At 38.4% G+C, this 21,561-nt stretch overlaps 1 protein-coding gene across 1 annotated transcript in view; it reads left to right on the top strand.

Moving 5' to 3' along the window:
* Positions 1-21,561, top strand: part of NOTCH2 (notch receptor 2) — a 178,562-nt gene that overhangs the window by 45,877 nt on the left and 111,124 nt on the right. Inside the window, exon 2 of the mRNA XM_068540605.1 lies at positions 7,054-7,135. Coding sequence (XP_068396706.1) covers positions 7,054-7,135 — 82 coding nt within the window. The remainder of the gene's footprint in view (positions 1-7,053; positions 7,136-21,561) is intronic.

Below are 21,561 nucleotides of genomic sequence, written 5' to 3'. Positions count from 1 at the left end.
AAATCAAGGCATACCTGCTTTTGAAAAGTAGTAATATTTTGCTATGAATCTTATAGCTTAAGCCTTAATTTCTGTGGGTCTGGTATCATCATCTCTTAAGTAGAAAACAAATGTTCTATTAGATGATACCTTTAAGGGGCATAGAAATCCTTGGAACGCTATCAGGAAAATAAAATTAATATCTCCCTTGTTTCATTTATGTGCCTTTTAATCAAGGCAGATTTCAAGGAGGAAGACAGATGTTTCTCCATTTTGTTTTTCTTTCAATGTACTACTTGGGATTTGAAGCTTCTGCACTTCTTCTGTTTGTTTGGATTTTTTTTTTTTTTTCATGGCTTAATCCCAAAAAATGGAATAAAAAATTTAGCGAAAGCTTTGTTGTTTGAAATTGCAGGGTGCTGAGAGACTTATTGCAAATCCCTGATGTCTCCCTGTCTGCCCTCAATTCTCCTATTTTTGGTAATAATGCAAGCAGTCATTTTAGAAAACTTTGCTTTGTTCATTTTACTGAGCCTCTTCCAGCACCATGTGCCTGAAGCAATAGCAGCCAGCCACAGCCAAGGTCCTAGGGCATAAACTCAGACTTCATCTTTCTCAAATGCTGCTACTTGAAATTTGCGTAAACGTTGAAAAGAAAATTAAAGGGGCCCTCTATGCCTCCTCTTCACATATTTTAGGAACCCCAGCCATTCAAGGCATTAAAATGTCTTTTGAGTCATCAGTGGATGCAAAAGCACAAACAGATGCCATCCTGCAGACAGAGGGAGCAGGATATGAAAAAAATCATGTGAGATAGACGACAGAGGCTTATTTGAAGAGGCTACAAAGCAACAAGTAATGCCAATTTAAAACGATTACATGTTAATGCAACAAGTGAAACACATTTGAAGGCTGCTCAGATTACACCGGCTGGGGTGCAGACTTAATTACTCATGTTAGAGATTTCTAAAACAAAGGGAGGCTTTTAAACCAGTCATATGTAGCTGGCATGATACTGAAAAGCCCTGGAAAACCTAGGTAAATGCCTAGAGGAAGTTTTAAGGACAATTCCATTAAGTCTGGATATCTTGGGCCTGTCCCTAAATGGGCAAGTTCCTTAGGCACTGGAACTGGTAAAAATCAATGACAGTTTATTCTGTTTTTTGCAGTATTTATATACAAATGAGGCTGATAAACTTTACTAGAACCTTGTCTGGACTGAGTTATACTTAGTGCTAAACAACAAAGGTTTGTGTTGTATTTCTTAAAGGTTCTTTCTGGAGTGATTCTGAAATTGATATTGAGAGGGTCTGCTAAAGGTATACAGTAAAAACAATTTTTATTTTACTCCTCTTTATCTTAGAGTCATTTGGGTAGGTCATTTTCTATCTGTCCCTATTCCTAACTTCCCTAGATTGTGTGCACCATGAGAATAGGAATTGTTTTATCCCTGTTTGATTTTCATGCAGTGCTTAGTAGAGGGCCATACTCAGAGTAGTCGTTCAACAAATAGTAAAAGCACCATATGAAAACTGAATGACATTTTTGCTCATATATAGTGTTATTTTACCTTTCATGAATTACTTCTCCCTGTGCTTGCAGTGGTATACCTTTTTTTTTTTTGAGCAGTGAGTGACTGTTTTTTTGTAGTAGTTCAGGATATCTTTTACTAGACCTTTATTGGTGGCAACTGGGAAGAATTTATTCCATTTATTGATATTATGTCCTAAATTGCTTAGGGCTCTTCTATTTTTCCAGATTTCTCAGTTTGTTAAACTGGGGTTTGATTGATATAACAAGTTCCTCTAAAGCCACCATTTATCATGGAATCAATAACAAAGAATTTAAGTACCTACTATGTGAGCAGTCCTTTTTTGAGCTCTTACTATGTGTCAGGCATTGTTCTAGGCTCTTTAAATGTATTAATTTAGTTCATTCTTGCCAGGGCTCTGAGAGAGATTATTTTGTACATGAAGAAATGAAAGTACAAAGAGGATACAGAGATAGATAGTAAATGGTGGGGCTGGAATTCCACCTGAGATCCTGATTTCAGCATTTATGCTTTCAATCACTAAACTATATTGCCTCAAATATACAGAAGAGAAGAAATGGTTTCTATCATCTAGGAACTTAAAAGTGTAAAAGCCGAGAGAGTTAGGAGACAGTACAGAATTAAATGCTAAATTGTGAGTTATGAGTGTTACAAGGGTAGGGGTTGGCCTGTGAGGACAGAAACGTCCAGGGGAAGCTTTGTGGGCCAGGCAGAAGGTGAGCTGGGCCTGGGAGGACAGAGCAGAATTTAGATTGTAAAGTGGAAGTGGCAATCAGAGGAAGCTGAGATACTAGTGGAGGCAAGGAACTGAGTTCACAGTGGTCTGTTCAAGCAAGAGGCTGCATTCAAAGCGGTTCGAGGTGAAATGCTGGGCGCATAATGTAGGCTGCGATCTTGAAGGCCAGGGTGAGGGCTTCGACTGGAAGAAGGAAGGAATGACTCACCCCTGGAAGAAAAAGTGCCAAGCTTGGCTCTGTAGCTACCGAAGGTACTGCATCCACCTCTCAACTGGTTCTTCTGAAGCCAAGCTGAGAATAAGTTCTGAAAACTAAGAACTGAAAGCCACTGCAGATGAGCGAGTGGTGGACTGACACTTGTAACATTGTCATTCTGGAAGGTTAGATGGGATTAGAATAAAATCCTTACCATTTGCGGGGGAGCTGAGAAAATGAGTGGCTTCGGCCTAGTCTAAAATGGGGTGACTTGCATAAGCCTATATAAGAAAGGAAGAAAAGCCTTCACACACTGGAACATTTAACAGTCTTGACTTTTTTCAAACACAGATCTGGTTGTGTTGCTTTCCTTGCTTAGAGCAGCCCAGGAGTTCACGCTCACCCTTAGAGTAGAAGCCGTAATCTAACCCCTGCCTGCCTTCCTTGCTGTTTCCTATTACCCTCCCCGTTGTTTAATAATTTCTAGCCATACAGACATGGAATACCAGTCTCATTCCATCTCCAGGCCTTTACGCTTGCTGTTTCCTCTGCTTGGGATCACTGTTTCCCCATATCTTCATGATTCTTGTTCATTTAAGTCTTAGCTCAAAGGAAACCACCTGAGAAAGGCCTTTCCTAGTCACTTTATCTAAAGTAGGTCCCTACACCTCCAGCCTTCCTGATTACGTTGTATCCCATAACTGGGTTCTGTTTCCAATAGAATCTATCACTTACCACTGTGAGATAATAAATAAATTTACTTATTCATTATCTGTCTTTCCCTAGTAGAAATCAGGTTCATGAGGACAGGCACTTTATTCTGTTAACCATGGTTTCGCTGACATCAGGGCCTGCACCTCACATAGTAGATGCTCTGTAAGTACTTTTTTTTTTTTTTTAAATGAATTTGGCTGCTCCCTGAGGCTTGTGGGATCTTAGTTCCCCGACCAGGGATTGAACCCGTGCCCTCGGCAGTGAAAGTGTGGAGTCCTAACCCCTGGACCTCCAGGGAATTCCGTCTGTAAGTATGTTTCTGAGTATTGGAAGACTAGTCCCCAAATATGCAGTACAGAAAATGTGTGAAAATTGGAAATATTCTAGATATTGTGTCACATTGCCAAGTGATGGAGTGATGAAATTGGAATCCACTGCTTCTTTTTGTTTTTGCCCCTTTTGGGGGCAGGGGGCACGCACATATATGAGATTGATATTCGTCAGCCAGCATTTATTGAGTAACCTCTGTAGCTTAAGATGAAAATTCGGGAAAAAGTCACTCCTTTTGTGAGTGACCGGTTTCTCTGAGTCTATTAAAACATCAGTTTAATGTCTAACTGATACGATGGAACATTTCACTTTTTACTTTACAAATATAAAGCTGCTTTTAATTTTATTGTTAAATTTAAGTGTTTTACGTTGGGGAATAAAGTAAATTGAATTTTGAAATGAGATCTTTTCCAGCCTCACTCACTGTCATGGTTTTTAGTTATCAAAGTTTTAACTTCTATATTTATGACAAATAATTACAGTATTCATTTAGAAATAGCCTCTGAGCAAAGTTGTGAGTCTCAAATTGTACTTTTTTGTTGTTGTTGTTGTTATTCATCCAGGCAATATATTGTCGTCTAGATCATCCAAGACTTCGGGTGGATTATATAGTCTTAGGGGATTCCTTAAAGTGGCCCATCATGCCTTAGTACAGGTGTTGTCTGTAAGTGTGGCCCCTCAGAGCAGCGGCATCAACATCACCTGGGAGCTTGTTAGGCATGCACATTCCCAGGCCCCCTTTAGACTGACTCACTCAGAAACGGGGGGGGGGGGTGGAGTCCAGCAATCTGTGTTTTAACAAGCCCTCCAGATGATTCTGATACACACTAAAGTTTGAGAACCATGGCTCAGTAAATGTTAAAGGTTCAAGGTAGCATGATCCTACGGATCAGCCAAATGGCATTAATTATTAGCCTTGTGAGCCTACCTCCTTTTTGGTCCCTGAATTTGATTGGTTCACTAAGGCTAGGCTGTGAAGTTATTTTCTAGATTGATTGCCACATATTGACTTTAGGTTGTTTGTATTTCTCTGCACCTGTCACTGTAATGATTTGCCAGGATGCTTAATAGGAACAGGCTGTGATTTTTTTTTTTTTTTTTTTTTGCACCCATGGCTTTCTGAGTCATGGGTGGCTGGCTCCTTTTGTCCTTCTGGATAGATTTCTCTAGGTACCAGGCATGCCATTCATCTACTTTTAATGAGGGAGTTGTCACTGTTGGATCACAGGGAATCCTTCAGCAGCATTTAGTTTACCCCAGTTTGGTTTACAGGTTGGGAAATTGAGCCCCCATGAGGTTGTGCTTTTCTTGCAGTAGTGCAGCTACTTTGTGGTAGAGCCAGGGTTTCAGGACTCCTGACTCCCTCCACTGCCCCAGGATTCCTGCAGGGGGGAGGCCAGAGCTGTGGCTTGCTCTGGGCTGCAGGGGGAGGACAGAACTCTGGCTTGCTCTGGGCCTGCGGGACATTCCTTTCCTATTTAAAGAAAAAAGCAAATAGAAAAAAAGTCAGGAAGTTCTCATTGAAACTAATAAAAGTGTCTAAAGAGAATAAAAAAATCAGTTTGAGAACTTTGGTATGGAGGAAATAACCTGACATTAACTGTTTTAATTATAGTTGTTGCATTGGGCTTATCAGTGTGGGAAGAGGGAGCATTTGAGCCCTACAGGGAAGTGGGATATGGACAACAAGATGACCCTCTTCCTGAATATGCCTGCTCGGGCTGCAGCCTAGTGACTGCTTGTGTGATACCAATAGCTGTCATGGAGACGGGGCTGGACTCAGTAAGGCCCAGCAGTGTCACAGCTAGTGCTATGGAGGAATGCCCCATGAGGAGGCCTCTTAACCTCCTTGGCCTTCACTTTCTAATACGTGGGTATAATAATACCTATTTTGCCCATCTTGAGAAGAAAAATGTCAGATGGTGGGAAGCACTGTATTACTGTAGTTAAGAGCACAGACTCTCTCATGAGATCCAGACTCCCTAGGTTCAAATTCTGGTTCTTTCACTCACTGTTGTGACAATAGGCGGGTCACTTATCCTTTCTGTGGGATGGGTTTAATGAAATTAACTACTTCATAGGGTTGTTGGGAAGACGGAATTAGTCTGTGTAAAGGGCTTAGAACAATACCTGGTATTTAGTAAGTGCTATGTGTTAGCTGCTATTGTTATCACTAGTTTTTAAAAATATTATTACCTCAAGAGCTGAGATTTTTGTAAACATGTTCTCAAAGGGTTTCATCACTTGATAACAGTACTGGGCAAATAGAAGGCTCTTATGCAGTAATTGTTAATGGAGGATCTGTTCTAACATCCAGCTTGTGCCTGGGCCCTGCTGTGAGAAGAAGCTGGTTTTGGTGCCCCGGAAGGGCAGACCTAGAGCCTCTGTTATTGCAGTTTATTCATAGAGTGGTACGCACAGAGGAAACTCAAAAGTGGAGACGTCTCGGTTTTGCTTTCAGGTATTTATACATGAACCATCCTAGGAGATGAAGATCTTAATAATCTTCCAGAAAAAGTTCATGGACTTCAGTTTTGATTTTCATTGTTTGACAAGGTTTCTTTCTGTCTTGCCCTTCCAATTGTTACTAGTATTCTTGATAAGCATTTTGGTGATGAAAATTCCAACTCTAAAAGCTAAACAATCAAGGTACTGTAATTATCCAGCCAATGAGGCTTTGGGTAGCCTTCCTCCTCTTCTGGCTGAAATCAATGAAAGTTTCTACTATTGCTGTCTATTTCTGGATAGTCTGCTTTTGGGAGGGATTAGGATGATGAAGTACCTTTTTATTAAAGGGATTAGGTTTCAAGAATTTGAGAATTATTGTTTTATTTATATATATATAATTAACTTTTCATTTTCTTTGCTTTTATCCCCCCTCCTCTACAATCTCTGTTTATAGTCTACTTCCCATCCTTGTGTGAGCCCCTTAAAGTTAGAGATTATGTTTTATTCATTTCCCTATGAATTCCATTTCCCCTTTTTCCTCTGGATCCTAATGTAGTGTCTGATACACACTAGGCTCTCAAATACAGTTTGTTGAATGAATATTATTGATGTTTCTGATCATTTCTTGAAGTGGCCTGTTTTGAAACTTCACCTGAGGCTTAAGTAATTCATTAATATCATGGTGACCTAGTATCTACCCAGGTCTTCCTAAATATTCATGGATGAATCCTTACATTGCTCATCTGAAGTATCCAAATCCCAAGATGCTCATGGCATATCATGGATAGTATAGCTTTAATTTTCTTAGTATCATTGGGAAATAGGGATGTAACAGCCAGAGAGATAGAGGCACAGAGAATTAAGAGTACCATTTGGGACCACAGAACAGTTATCGTGGGAAGAGACTCTTGGGATGAGCTTCTGTACTTCTATGACCGCAGGAGCCAAAAGATAAAAAGATGATTAAAACTCTAAAGGGAAACCTAAATCAAGTTGGATATGGGAATGAATGTTGACCTGGATTGGATGATGTTTCTTTGATATCTGAGGGTTATGATTAGTGACTTATTTCTAATGTGTATTTGTTTTCGTTTTTAGCATTGCAATGTCGGGACGGCTATGAGCCCTGTGTAAATGAAGGAATATGTGTTACCTACCACAATGGTACAGGGTACTGCAAGTAAGTTTTTCTCTGTTTTTTTCCTTCTTTATGTATTTTATTTTTCCTCAATAGGAAATTGGACAAGATATGGTAATACTATTCTATTTTTAATACTTCTGTGAAATGTTACTGGTTCTCTAACTTTTCTGATATAGTTTTTGTGGGGGATGAGGATGTGGATGTCAGATAAATGGTTAATAAGAACTTACTGTCTTATCTTTTTCATCATGAAAAAGACTTTCAGTGAGTAGCTAGTTAAATATAGTGAGTACATTCTTTTACATTTTTCAGTTTAAGGCAGAGCCTCAGAATCGCTTCTCAACGTGTTAGCTGTGATCTTGTTTTTAAGTCAAACCAAATAGATGTTAACTTTAATTCTGCCGACTGTAAGTAAATACTACAGCCATGTGAAACTTTTTAATCTAATATAAAAAATCAATTCTGAAAGAGAGACTGTGAGAGAAGATGCACACATGCTTGTAGGGATAGGGTGGGGAGCAGGGGCTGTGGCTGAACGTCATTATATAGGTTTAAAAGAATAAGGATGAGGAGTAGATAGGACTAGGGGGTTTAGGCTAGTCCTCAAGAGCATTTCTTTTCTTTCTCTCTGATCATCCTCTAGTGTAGCCATACTTTTTGTTTGAGGAAACCTGTGAGTTAGTCTCATAAATTGCTTCTCTAGGTTGCCTATGGATAATTTTTTTCCCCCTTCAACCTCAATTGAAAATTTTTGATAGGAACATGTTTCCATTCTATTTCTTTAATGGAAAATAAGATTTGGTAATATGACATTTATTTTCTTTAACACTTTTATGGGATATATTTGTTCTTTGCTTTGGTAGAAGTATTTGCTTGATAAGCATTTTTTAAAAATTAATTAATTAATTTATTTATTTTGGGCTGCATTGGGTCTTTGTTGCCACGCACAGGTTTTCTCTAGTTGCGGCGAGCGGGGGCTACTCTTCGTTGTGGTGCGGGGGCTTCTCTTGTGGAGCACAGGCTCTAGGCACGTGGGCTTCAGTGGTTGCAGCACATAGGCTCAGTAGTTGTGGCTCGTGGGCTCTAGAGCGCAGGCTCAGTAGTTGTGGCGCACAGGCTTAGTTGCTCCGCAGCATGTGGGATCTTCCCGGACACAGGGCTCAAAACTGTGTCCCCTGCATTGGCAGGCAGATTCTTAACCACTGTGCCACCAGGGAAGCCCTTGATAAGCATTTGAAGTGAATTTATCCAACATGGTTTTGTTTCTTTTCTGGATATTTAACTGAAAAACATAACTATAATAATGACATTTTTCCAATCAAGTCTATTCTGACAACAGGATCTAAGTTCTTTAATGTTATGAACAAGAATTTTCCGAGTCAGAAAAAATTTTCTTCACCAAAGTGAAAATATTTTAAGCTGTGATGACAGTAAAGCTTAACAATAGGTTGTTTGGATTGGAATAAATATAACACTGGAAATGAAAATTTTTATGTAACTGATTATGGGCTGTTCACTTAGTTTTTCTAGCTGGGAAAAAAATCCAACCAAAAACATGTGATGTAGTCTTCTCCAAGAATGGAAACACAACTGGAGATAATAAGGAAAGGAACTTAGTACCTTAGAATTGGCCACTGAAATCTTGTTAATCTCTTTTTGGCATCTGGTGTCTTAGTTACTTGCTTTATTCTATTATTTATCTCTCTCGTGGTAGTTAACCCATTATACTATGATCATTTGTTGATGTGTTTGTTTCTCCCACTAGAGTGTGAAGTCCTGGTCTTGTGTGCTTTTGCACAGTTAATGCCTAGTACAGCGCCTGGTATGTAGCTAGCACTCAATGATATGTTTCTTGAACCAAAAGTGCTCAGTAGATATCATTCACATGTCTTTAAATCTGTTTGTCTTAAGTAAGTAGAAACTGGTCCTTTCCTCTGAGAATTTTGTTGGCTTCATGTAGCATTCAGGATGGTAGTACTATACAGAGAGGCAATTTAGTTCTATTTAGAGATAATTCAACTTGGTGACTTATGTAGGGAGAATTTCAAATACGTTCTAAGTGTTGGCCTACATATTTGTGGTCTGACATGGGGAAAGAGGGCTGTAGAGGAGACCAATCTATGAGCACTTACCAGGAATGGACACTAAGGGTCATTTTGGGGAGAAAACAGATTTGTGAGATGTTAGTCTCAGACTCTGCAGCCAAGGTGAGAGAGACAAAGTTGACCCTAGGTTTTGGAAGAAGCGTTGCTAGGAAACAGGGAACTCACTTTGTGATTTACAAAAATGGAGCTGCCTGAATTCTGTCCCTGGATACTTGTTAATTATTGATGGAGTGGGTTGCTTATGGATATAGTTCTGAATATAGTCCTGGACATCCCTCAGATGTCTTCCAACCCTGTTGTGAGGGAAAGAAGCTTCTAGAGAAAAGGAGAGTAAGGGAATAAAATGGGCAAGGTGATCTTTTTGGGAGACCGATGTGAACAACAAAACTTGTAAAAAGAGAATGTTTCTCTACTTCAATAAAAGTAATGTTAGCATCTTCAGGAGTATCAGTGTCAACATAAGTGGACACAGGAAAAGAAAGAACAATATCAGGGAAGCCAAATCAGTCATTCCACAGTGCCATGCCAGCCAACCTCCACAGAACATTAAGCAAAATTTAAGTAAAAATAACATTTATTTAGCAGACCTTTCAGTATATCTTCACCAGCTTTGCTTTTTTTCCCTGGGGAAAGAAGTTACTCCAGCTTGCTCAGTAAATACTATTTTCACAAAATGGTAATAAATATTAGAACATTTAGAAGGTTTATAAAAATTACATCAGATATGCAGGACATATGATTGTCTTTTTATTCATGAGATTGCTTAGTGGATTAAGAAAAGGAAGCTGAGGCCAAATTTTTTTTACTGGGGTGGGTGGGTAGGAGTTAATGGAAAATGTTTTAAAGTAGAAGGTGTCTGTCTCTTTAAAGAGAATAATGTTATTGATTCAGCTAAATTATAATGGTTGTTTATGGAAGTTACAGAAATCCTTGATAAGATCACATAGACAGATGAGAATAAGTACTTTTAAAGGTTAGTTTTGTACACAGCTCAACTGTTTTCTCTAACTGTTAAGAGTCTAAGTACTCTATCAGTCTGTGATTAGATTGGGAGCCAGACAAGGAGAACCGGTGTAATCTTGCAGAAAACTCATTTATTGCTCCTAAATAGTTGTTGTCATATCTTAATAAAGCCCTCTCACTACAGAGAGATAAGGCATTTCATTCTCTCGCTTGTCCTACTGGGAGGTGTAAATATATAATTAAATTTGGCTGTCATTAATCACTTTCAAGTTTTTTTCTCAGGCTTTCAAATATAAACCATTCCAAATCCCACTTTGATTAAAAATCATGGGCAACTCAAGTTCACTAGAATGTTGGGGGTGGGTGAGGTTATGATTTGTAAAATTCACAAAATGTGTATTTTTAAGGACGCATCTCTCATAGTTATTTAAAGTCCTTGTTTGCCAGTTCTTTAACATCTGGGTTGTCTTTGGATGTGTTTCCATCAACAGCTCTTTCACTCGACTGTGGGTACAGTTTCCCTTTACTTCATGTTTATGGTAGTTTTTATTGTTTTCTGGACATTGTGAGTGATGCATTTTAAACTTTATCTTCTACTAAAGAATGTTACTGGAAGATCACCTTGATGCTATTTGGGCTCTGCTATGGGGGGGTCTGTTTTGCTCTTAGTCTGATGGTGCGTCTTGGTCTAGACTTGGGCTCTAGATATAATCCTTACTCCCAAGGTATGACCCCTCAGTGGGTTCAGTGGAAAGCGTGAGGTTTTTACCATATTCTGGGGTGTATCCCAAGCCCCTCTAATTTGGTAGGGTTTAAAGTAAAACCTCTGACTCCCCAGAGCCATGCTCAGCTTTTCAGCCTTCCAACTCTTGCTTTCCATTGTGTTCCTAAATATCATCTTGTTGTGGAGTTATATTACATATTTTAGGGCTACCTCCTCTGTGGTTCTGTTTTTTCCAGGATTTCTCCTCCTCAAATTTCAGCTACTTTGACAATTCTAGACATCTTTGACTCTTTAGCTCAGTAAAACTTCCATTCTCTGCTTGCTTTCTGTTTCTCTTGTGCTTCATGAACTGGGGAATACCTTCAGGGAACAAGGTGTATAAATGCATGTTTCATATACGTAGTTTGTTTTTTCCTTCGAGGCTCATATCCCTTCTAATTTCTGCCGGCTTTGATTGCTCTCTGGTACCTTTAATATTTTGTCTGGAGTTTATAATTATTATGAACGGGAGAGTTGATCTAAGTTACTCTGCCATTATTTTTAATGGTAAGAATTATAATTTTAAAGGAGTCTTTCAAAGTTTTCTACATACCACTTAGGAGGTAACTAGCACAATATTTGTTAAACAATGGAAAGTCACCATGAGCTATATAGGTTCCTGTGGATGGGTGATTGCATTTGAGAATCTCTACTTTTTGCCAAAGTATCTAACTAGAAACTACATTTTAAAGTAAGTTATTATAAATAGAAAATGTTATAAAATATAACCGTGTCACATTTTACCTAAAATTTATCTATTAGCTATAAGAAACATTAAACTTTAACAGCTAACAATTTTCCTTGCCAGGATTAGAGAGTAGTGTTGGTGGTCCAGGCCTCCAAAAGCCATCCAAGAAAACTGGAGCCATTACCTTCTTTGTCGTCTTGATAAGTTTCTGTATAGTTGTGAGAGAATACAATTACTCAGAATCTTCCAGAGCCTTGCTTATAGTAGAGGATGCGTTATCAATGTTTGTGTTGTGGCCGTACTGCCCTAGAAAGGCATTTTCAAAAGTCATGGCTGACTCAGCATTTTCCCCTTTCACTCACCTTTTTGGTGAGTGCTGTTCAGGGGCAGATCAAAGAAATGCACTGGGAAAAATATCAACTGTTAAATCACTTTCTCTTTTTCTGCTGAAACTGGTTCTGCCAGCAAGGTTCCTTCAGTTGAGATAAATAATACTTTAAGGCAATAGTTCAAAAATCAAAATTAATGCAAAAATTATGATTAAAAATATCCAAATTTTTTAAAAAGATAAAATCAGTACTGCTGATTTTTTTCTTTTGTGCCAGGCTCCTGTATGGTTCACTCTGGCACTAGTGAGTGGATTAAGGCATCTGGAAGAGCCCTGCTTGGTGACATGGAGAGGACAGGTTTCTATGCTAGATAGACTTGAATTTGAGCCCTAAATCCTGTCAGTAATTGGATCTTTTGGCAAGCTGAAGAATATTATGCTAGCTAATATTTATTGAGCACTTATTACATACTAGGCTGTGTGCTCAATTAAGCTCTTTACAGGTATTATTTTAGTCCTCATGTAAAGTAGAGAATCTTGATATCCCTGTTTTACCAATGAGTATATGGAAACTCAGAGAGATTAAATAATTTGCCCAAGATCACATAACTCTTAAGTATCTGACCTGAGATGTGCTCTTTGAAAATGTGCTTTTGCTCTGAGTCTCAGTTTGCTTATTAGTAAAATGGGACAAAATTACCTATTTTAAAGTGGTATCTCAAACAAGACCTTCTGAAAAGGAAGTGTGGAACATTTGAAAGTATATAAAAGGTAGCTTTTCAGATCAGGATTATGATTAAAACTCTATATATAGTTCCTGATTTTAAAGTAGAGACATAGGTAGGCCTGGGCAACTCATAATACTACATAATACTAGAGTATTGAACTTGCTTGTAGCTACATGAGTGTACATGGACCAGGCTGGGCTAATGCTGCAATTCTGAGAAGTGGCCTTGCACTTGAAAGTTCAGTGCAATTAATGCAGATGAAATATAAGAAGAGAGCAGTGAAGGTGGGGGTAGAGGATATTGTGTACTAAAATGCTTTTTAGTAGAGAAAACTAAACTTAAAAACTTGAAACGTCTCCCTTCTTTTTCCTAATGGAAGATGAGCAAGTCCAGGCAGATTTTATGCACCTGTGAAACTGAGACAGGTTAAATTCTACAACTTCTGATAAATGGTGCTGCCAGCACAGAAGTCACAAGTTGTTAAACATAGTGCCTTATACTTGCATTGCGAGTTATAGATGTATAGATAGATGAATGTCCTGTGAGGCTTTCCTTGTTTAGGACTTGGGGTCTGGACCCTTTAACAGTACCATTTCTAAGCTATTCTTCTTATTAACACTTATGTCCTTGAAAACTCCTTTAACAAATATGTTGTGTCCCTGAGGAATTTTTCATAAAGGAAGTCTTGATGAATAGCTTCTTATCAATATATAACAACAGAATTCTCATGTTCTTTTCAGCTGATTTTTATTCTTTAGGTTGGAAACTTTATAAACTTCAGTGTTAGGTAGAGAAGTAGGAGAAAGTGGTTCTTAGGCTCTGCCTGTATCCTTTTGCCTGTCTTGGGTCACTGCCAGTAAGTTAAATCAACTAATTTTGGCCTGCAAACCTGGCATGAATAGATAGGAGTTTAGCTAGGCTTCTTTCAACACCATCCCCAGGTTAACCATAATCCTAAGTGAAGTTTCTTTCTCATTGTTCCATTGTGGCATGTCAGCACCATTCATTTCGTATAGTAATTCCTTTATCCCCTTTTTTCTTGTGACTAAGCAGGATGAGAAACATTTCTCTTTCTCGATCTGGAGTAATTAATTAAATCCTTCATTTAAAATTTGGCTATCTGTCTTTCATCAAGGCTAGCAAGATTGAATACAAAGGGGTTGAAGAAGTCAGAATGTGATAAAAATGTAATTATCTAAAAATTTCCAAGTGCTTTTTTCTCTGTTAAGCTAGCATAAATGTGTGGGCGTGATGGGGGTTTTCATTAAGTCCTCGTCACAACATCCTGTTGCTAGGAATTTTGTAGGTAGAAATGAAGTTTAGTGTTTCTTCCACCCCATCATGTGAGAGTGTGTGTGTTTTGTGTTTTGTTTGTGTGTGTTTGTGTGTGTTATGTGAGTGTTTTGTTTTCATATTTGTCTTAGTTGTGTTTTATTTTACATCTCGATGTAAGGTAATTTACAATTTGTCTGGGGCTTCCCAAAGTTTTCTATATCCTATTTATCCATCATCAATAATCTTCACTAGCACTTCATCCTCTGTGTCCAAAAATGTATTACTGACTCTTATACTGATGCCTTCAGCCTTCCCTTATTAATGCAGTTATCTTCTGTTTAAAATGTTCTTCTTCTAAACAATCTCCTACTTGGACATTTATGAAAAGACCTTTATGAAAAGAAAGTGAAAGCAAAGACTAATAAAGGCATTATTTAAGTAACAGGTGGTATTACTCAGGAAACACATCCAAATGGAACATTATATCCATTTTTTTTCTTCATATAAGTATGAGGAGAAGGTAGGTGTTAATAAGAAAAGAGCCTGATTAGACCTTATGTAGAATAGTAGCATTTAGGGTACTTGAGTCTGTATAGATTCAGTAACTTTCCTGCAGTTTACTATATGTATAGTCTTGTATCCTGAACTCTGAAAGTAAGACTCTGAGGCACTTTAGGATCCTCACTCTTTGTCTTGGTCTGCACTGACCAGGTGGCTTAACCAACAGACATTTATTTTCACAGTTTTGGAGGCTGGGAAGTCCAAGATCAAGGAGCTGGCTTACTTGGTTCCCTGTGAGGACCTGCTTCCTGCTTTGTAGATGGCCACCTTCTCACTATATCCTCACATGGTAGGGAAAAAAAGCTCTGGTCCCTTGTCTCCTTTTAAGGGCACTAATCCCATCACGAGGACCCCACCCTCATGACTTCATCTACCTAATTATTTCCCAAAGGCCTCAGCTCCAAATGTCATCACATTGGGGATGTAGGTTTCAACATATAAGAATTTTGAGGGGGCACACTCAGTCCATAGCACTCTTCAAAGGAAAGATTAATATTCATCAGACTGGTGTTTATTGAGCTGGCTACTATGATTGAGCACTGTGCTGGGTGTTGTGAACAGACATAAAGGCCGAGAGGAGGCCTGTGCTGTCTGACTTTCTTATTCAAAAGTACCTGTACTGGGAGTGTCTGCTAATGAATGTTGTGCTTTTCCTGCGTAAGACATGGTGGCAGTCCTCTGATGTCTTGCCATCTTGTTGGGGAGATGAGACATATATATATATGTGTGTGTGTGTGTGTGTATATACACACATATATATATACATATATCTACACACACACACACACATATACATATATATATATACACACATACAGTCTATAACTGCCCAATGGAGCAGCACAGATGATAAGAACTATGGAGATTCAGACAAGGGAACGACTACTATGGGACAGAAGACTACAATCAGAGGATTTTTTTGTGGTTCACTTAGAATCTGAGAATAAATCTGAGAATATTGACTGTGTCTTAGGAGATGGATAGGTAGAAGGCCGGAAGTAGAGAGACTGAGGGGACTAGAGAGCTATTATTAACTGGAATAATTGTTACCAATATCTTCATCATTTTTTTCCTTAATGACATAGTTTTAAAACTTTTCTACATCTTGGGTGTTCCCTTCTGTCTATACTTCAGTTTGTGTGAGGTTTTACTAAACTGGTATGTGGATTAATCTGTTTCACAGTGATAGATAGCTGATTTAAAAAAATCATTCCTTTAGCACATGCTGGCTTGAATGCTAGAAGATAGACTGTCTAGAGTTAGGGGTGAGTGGGGAGACCGGGGACAAGAAGAGAGGGCAGCTGGGAGCAGTCACCTGTCCTCCCCTCCCCTTTTTGGCCTTGACTGTTGAGTCTTGTGCTGCTTCCAGAGCAGAGTGACCAAGTAGGCTTGTGGACACCATTTGCAGGGAAACCCAGAATTCAAGAATCTCTGAGGCAAGAAAAACAATGGGTTGGGATAGGAGGAGTGATGGAAAAACAGAGACACCAGGAACAGGATCGGTCTTCACATAAGGCATAGCGCATTCTCGTAGCTGAGAATTTAGGTGTTCCCACCTCAGATCTCTTCTGTCCAGCATATCATTGGCCTGATCCAGTTCAGTTCAGGGATCCAGAGTAAGCAAGCATCTGTTAGCCACGTCTCTGGTTACCCCAAATTAGCTCATGTCCTTTACTGCTTGTTTCCTCTGATTATATAGTACATATCCAAACCCTCAATTATCCAGAATAAACCAGGGAGGCCTATTCTATGTGGAAAACATTTGACAGTGGTTATGATTTTTTGCCTTGACCATGGTAGTGCCTTAGCCATTTAACCACCTGTCCCTTTAAAGTTTTGAAATGCTGGGGTTCTTATTGTGTAAGCCAGAGACATCTCCTTGGGTAGTTATTTTACTGGGTAACTTGCCCCTTCTGAAACCTCACTCAGCCTGAAAAGTACCTCAGAAGCCTCTTTGACTTTAATTTTTCTGTCTTAGTCCCATTTGTATATAATATTTGTGGTGTCTGATTCTCTGTCTCATGTTGTTAAAACTCAATGGCCTTGAATTTCTGGGTCACTCTTAAAAAAGTGGACAGAGCTTGATTACTAATGAAAAGTTGACTCATTTCCTTCCAGGCAAAGGTTGAGACTGACAATCAGAGTTTATAATTAGTCTTCAGAGAAGCATACTCTCTAATTATGGGATATCACCTATTCTTTCCTAAATTTTATAAGAATTAATGAGAGCATCTTGAGCTGGGGAAATGAGTAAGACAGGTACTTATGCTGTGTTGAGAGGATATATAAAAATTGTATCTGGAAAAAGGTCCTACATGACTTTAATTAAGTGATTGATTCCCTGCAAGTTTAAATTTGGTGCATCTCTTCCCAGACACACACATCGGTCATTTTTAGTCTTGTGAAATTTTTCAGTAGATCAGATTCCATAAAGGGACTGCAACGTCTACCACCATTCTGTGCTGAAGAAAACAGGCTCTCATGTTGGCCAGATGTCTTGGGGAAGATGGTAAGGACTTTCTTTCCCAGTTAGGCTCAGGGTTCCTCGTTATTCTCCATATCTTGTTTAAATACATCACTCTTTCTCTTTTGCTTATTCTTTGCTTCCTTATGCTTCCTGTGAGGGATTAGCTGAAAGTGTGAGTTGTACAACAGTTCATTTACACAAGTATGTATTGAACTCTCTGTGCGCTTAGAAGGATGATAGTTGGGCAGTGTGAAGGATATAAAAGAAGAGACACAGGCACAATTCTTGCCCCAGGGAGCCCCTGCTTGGAGTGGGTTGATGGTTAAGACATACACAACCACTGACCCCAAGCATTACCATCAGCAAACATCATTACATTCTCGGGCAGTATTGCTGAGGGAATTCAACAGCCAAAATTGTAGAGTCATCATACTTAGGAGGTGGAAGGGATTTTGTCGATCACCTTTCCCACTCATCTTGTTTTATATATGAGGAACCCAAGGCTTAATATATTCAAGTGACTTATCCTGTATTACATAACTGATTAGAATGTAGAGTGGGACTAAAAGCTGTTTCTCAGTCCCCATTAGGTGACCTAAAGATTCAGCGCTATTTCTTTTCATTTTTGGTACCAACCCTCGAGGAACAGGGTGAATATATAGGGAGAAGGGGAGGAGAGAAGGAGAGAGAAAAGCAGAATTAAAAATAAACAATTTAGGGCTTTTATGAGGCAGTTTGAAAGACCAAGAATTTTAACTCTAGCTATACATTTTATTTTTTAACATTTCATGAAACAAAAACAATGTGGAAATTCTTTTGCGTTCCTTCTAAAGGAGGTATTTAATCCTCCTAAAGGATATTAATGTCCAAGGGGGCTGTAGAACATACCTAATGGAATCATACAATTTTAGAGTTAAAGGGAATATTAGAGATTATTTGGCCTAGCATCTTGTTTTAATACATGAGGAGGCTGAGGCTCAGAAAAGTAAAGTGGCTAATTCAAGGTTCACATCTGGTGGAAGAGCCAGGGCTGATCTAGAGGAGAGGTCTGTGGGGAGCCGCTCAATCAAAAGCTCTGAGAACATTAGCTAAAGTCTTGGCTGAGAGTTTTTGTAAAACAATATACTAGTTATATTTTTATTTTTTTTTTAATAATAAATTTATTTACTTATTTATTTATTTATGGCTGCGTTGGGTCTTTGCTGCTGCACTCGGGCTTCTCATTGCAGTGGCTTCTCTTGTTGCGGAGCACGGGCTTCAGGCGCGCGGGCTTGGCTCCGTAGTTGTGGCTCGCGGGCTCTAGAGTGCAGGCTCAGTAGTTGTGGCACATGGGCTTAGTTATTCCGTGGCATGTGAGATCTTCCCAGACCAGGACTCAAACCTGTGTCCCCTGCATTGGCAGGCAGATTCCCAACCACTGCACCACCAGGGAAGCCCAATATATTTTTATTCTTATTCAGATAAAAAACAAACTAAAAATAACTACATAGCTATCTATCTATCTATCTATCTATCTATCCATCCTTAGGTATGCCGTAAGTACATCTCACCTACCAGTAGACATGTGTTTTTTAAGCAGAATGGTGCAGGAGAATGTAGCCACATCAGGCATGGCTTTGCCTTGACTCAGTTTAGTAAGTGAAGTGCCTCTCAGGATGCATTTATCTTCACTTTGTGTGAACTTGAGTGCATACTTTCAGGATTCTTGCTTGATATTCAGTTTCTTTGGTTTGGAAGGCCACAAATCATTGTAATATCTTGGATTTTTTTGACCCTTTGGGCCATGGTCCCATCTTTTAAAGGAAGTAGCAGCCCATCTTTTAAAGGAAGTAGCGGTTTTTGTCTTGAGTCACCACATTAAGGTTATACACCATAATTTTTTTCCTTGATGTTCGTTATTTTTATTATCTTTGGTTCTAATTATGCAGAGGTATGACAATTGACAATGATGATTCTTTGACCATTGGATTGCCTTTCTGAAATTAAACGCAGTTCATAACAAGTGCTCCTAAAGTGCCCTGACTTCTAGTAAACAAAAAAAGTTACCTAAATTGTAAGCACATGTTTTGAATGTGTTTTTAGCCTATGTGTACTTTAATGCTGTCCTGGCCTTAGAGCAGGGATCAGCAGACTTTTTTCTTCAAGTGCCAGATGGTAAAGGTTTTAAGCTTTGCTGGCTAAGAAGCAAATTGACGATATAATGTAGGTACTTATATACCTCTTTAAAGCATAACCATTAAAAAAATGTAAAAGCCAGCTTTAGCTTCTGGACTGGAGGTATAAAAACAGGTGGCCCATGGATTTTGCCCAGGGCAATATTTCTTGACCTTTACCTTAGAGCATAATAACCACTTGAAATGCTCCATGTCCTTGGAGGGCATGCGGTATAGACTGGAAGAGCCATTTTTGGGCTAAGCTTTTTTTTTTTTTTTTTTTAAATATACAAAAGAAATTCTTAAAGCAGATGTTGCTGAAATTAGAACAAAGAATTATATCTGAATCTTCCTTTATCAGTTTTTGGTTGATGCCACTTTTCTAGTTGAGATGACCTATGCTGGAGGTCTGCACTAAAGCTGAGATCCTGTTAAATTAATGAGTGTTTTCAATAAAATGAATAAAAACATTACATTTTTTTCTTTGACGGTAACTGTTCCCTTATTGTCATAAAAGTAATAAATGTTGTGAGATGTCATTAACTTCACGAAAGTTATCCTTTGTGTGGAAGAGTTTTTTGGGTGATTATTGTGATGGTGATGATTTTAATAATTATGTTTGTTCTCAAAAGCTTGTAATCTAGAGGGATACAGATAAACAAACCAAATCCAGTCCCAGCCGTGTAGTTGATGATAGAGCATGCTTCTAAGTATAGATACCAGTAGGCTAAGACTTTCACGTGCGCTACACGCATTGTCCATGCAATGAGGGTTTGAAGGTTTTGCTGTTTTTGTTATAAGAATGCAAGAGTACATAAAATAGTGATAGTATTGTATTTTTAAAAGAAATAAACTGTATGGTATCTGCATGTATGTTAGATAAATCTTCTCATTAGACCACTGTTTAGCTTTGCAAGATTTTCACTTTGACCCTATGGAGGCATAGAATTTGATTTCATACAGCAGATCAGGCATAGGTGAAGGAATTTCCAAAGCTGAGGAACACTTTTTTGAAGACATGTGAGTTTGAATATATACGATTATAGGCAACATTTGTAGGAAACTTTTCTGTTTAATTCAGCTAACATTTATGAGTGTTATGAGTGCCAGATACTAAGCTAAAAATTACTTTATTTGGATATGCTATCTCATTGTTTCTCAACCTTTTTATCATTATCACCCCTTGCCCCAAAGGAGCCTTTTTAGAGTTTTTTCCTAATCTCTCCACCCCTGCCCCATGCAATTTTAATACCATAGATATATTGTATATCAGTTTATCTACTGTGGCCCTTTGGAAGTTCACAAACCATTGTAATATCTAAGATTTTTTTTTTTACCCCCAAGAACCATTTTTTTAACCCTTTGGGCCATGGTCCTATCTTTTATGGGAAGTAGTGGTTTTTGTCTTGAAATAGGGTTCAAGGCACTGTTACTTATTTTTCCCATGATGCCCACTATTTTTATTATTTCTGGTTCTAATTAAGGCCATTTAAATGGGATTTTGTAGTGTTTCAGGGCATTTTGAAATTGTATTTTCCAATTATTCATTGAATGGTTTTGCATACCTATACATGTGATTATTACTTTTTTTTCGAGAATGATGTATTCAGAATCTACCAAGAAATATTTTTTACCCTCTTAAAGTTTGGAGAAATGCAGGTTTTTCTCCAGCCTACTCTCACATTCAGGTTTGGTTTGATATGATTTGAGTACAATTATTTTTGAACTAGGAATCCTTTCAGACCAAACCATAAGCTTTTGGAACTTTCTGTTTTCAAATATTTTTTAGACTTCAGAATTTTACAGGTGGTCACCTACTCATGTTGGAGAACAGAAAGCAAGCACCCACACTCAATTTTTTTCTCTGAAATTTTGTTTAATTTTTACTGCTAAGTTTCTAAAAAGAGTGTAGCAGTTTATGTTACTGAGGCCACTTTGCAGGATGTTCTGTCACTCAGGATCCTGGTGCTTCATGTAGTCAGTGTTTTATCAAAGATTAATAAAAGTATAAGAGAAAATGCAGACTCTGTGTGTGTGTGTGTGTGTTAACTTCATATTTTGGGGGAATATGTGATTTAAAAAATCTACTCCATATAGATTTGGCTTGCCCACTTTAAATGATTTAGGGGTAAGTGAAGGTTAAGTCCTCTATATATCAGGAATCTTAATTAGTATTGATAATCCTTTGGGTAAATAGCTCAACCTGGTTGTTCCCAAACTTTGAGTATAATTAAAGTCTTTTGAAGGTGTAAAGACTCCATGGACCCTTGCATTTTGCCTTTGGGCTTCTGTTAAGAATATAAGCACTGAATAGTTGAATGCCTTCTATATGCCAGTTACTGTATTAGGCACTGGGAGTATGGTGATGAATAATTCTTAGTCTGTTGGGCAGACAAATAATCATAATACAAGGTAATGAGTGATATATGTTAGG

This window comes from Eschrichtius robustus, chromosome 3 (assembly GCF_028021215.1).
Source record: "Eschrichtius robustus isolate mEscRob2 chromosome 3, mEscRob2.pri, whole genome shotgun sequence".
Classification (NCBI taxonomy): domain Eukaryota; kingdom Metazoa; phylum Chordata; class Mammalia; order Artiodactyla; family Eschrichtiidae; genus Eschrichtius; species Eschrichtius robustus.
Note: the sequence above shows the minus strand (reverse complement) of the source record. Positions and strands in the feature narration are given on the sequence as shown.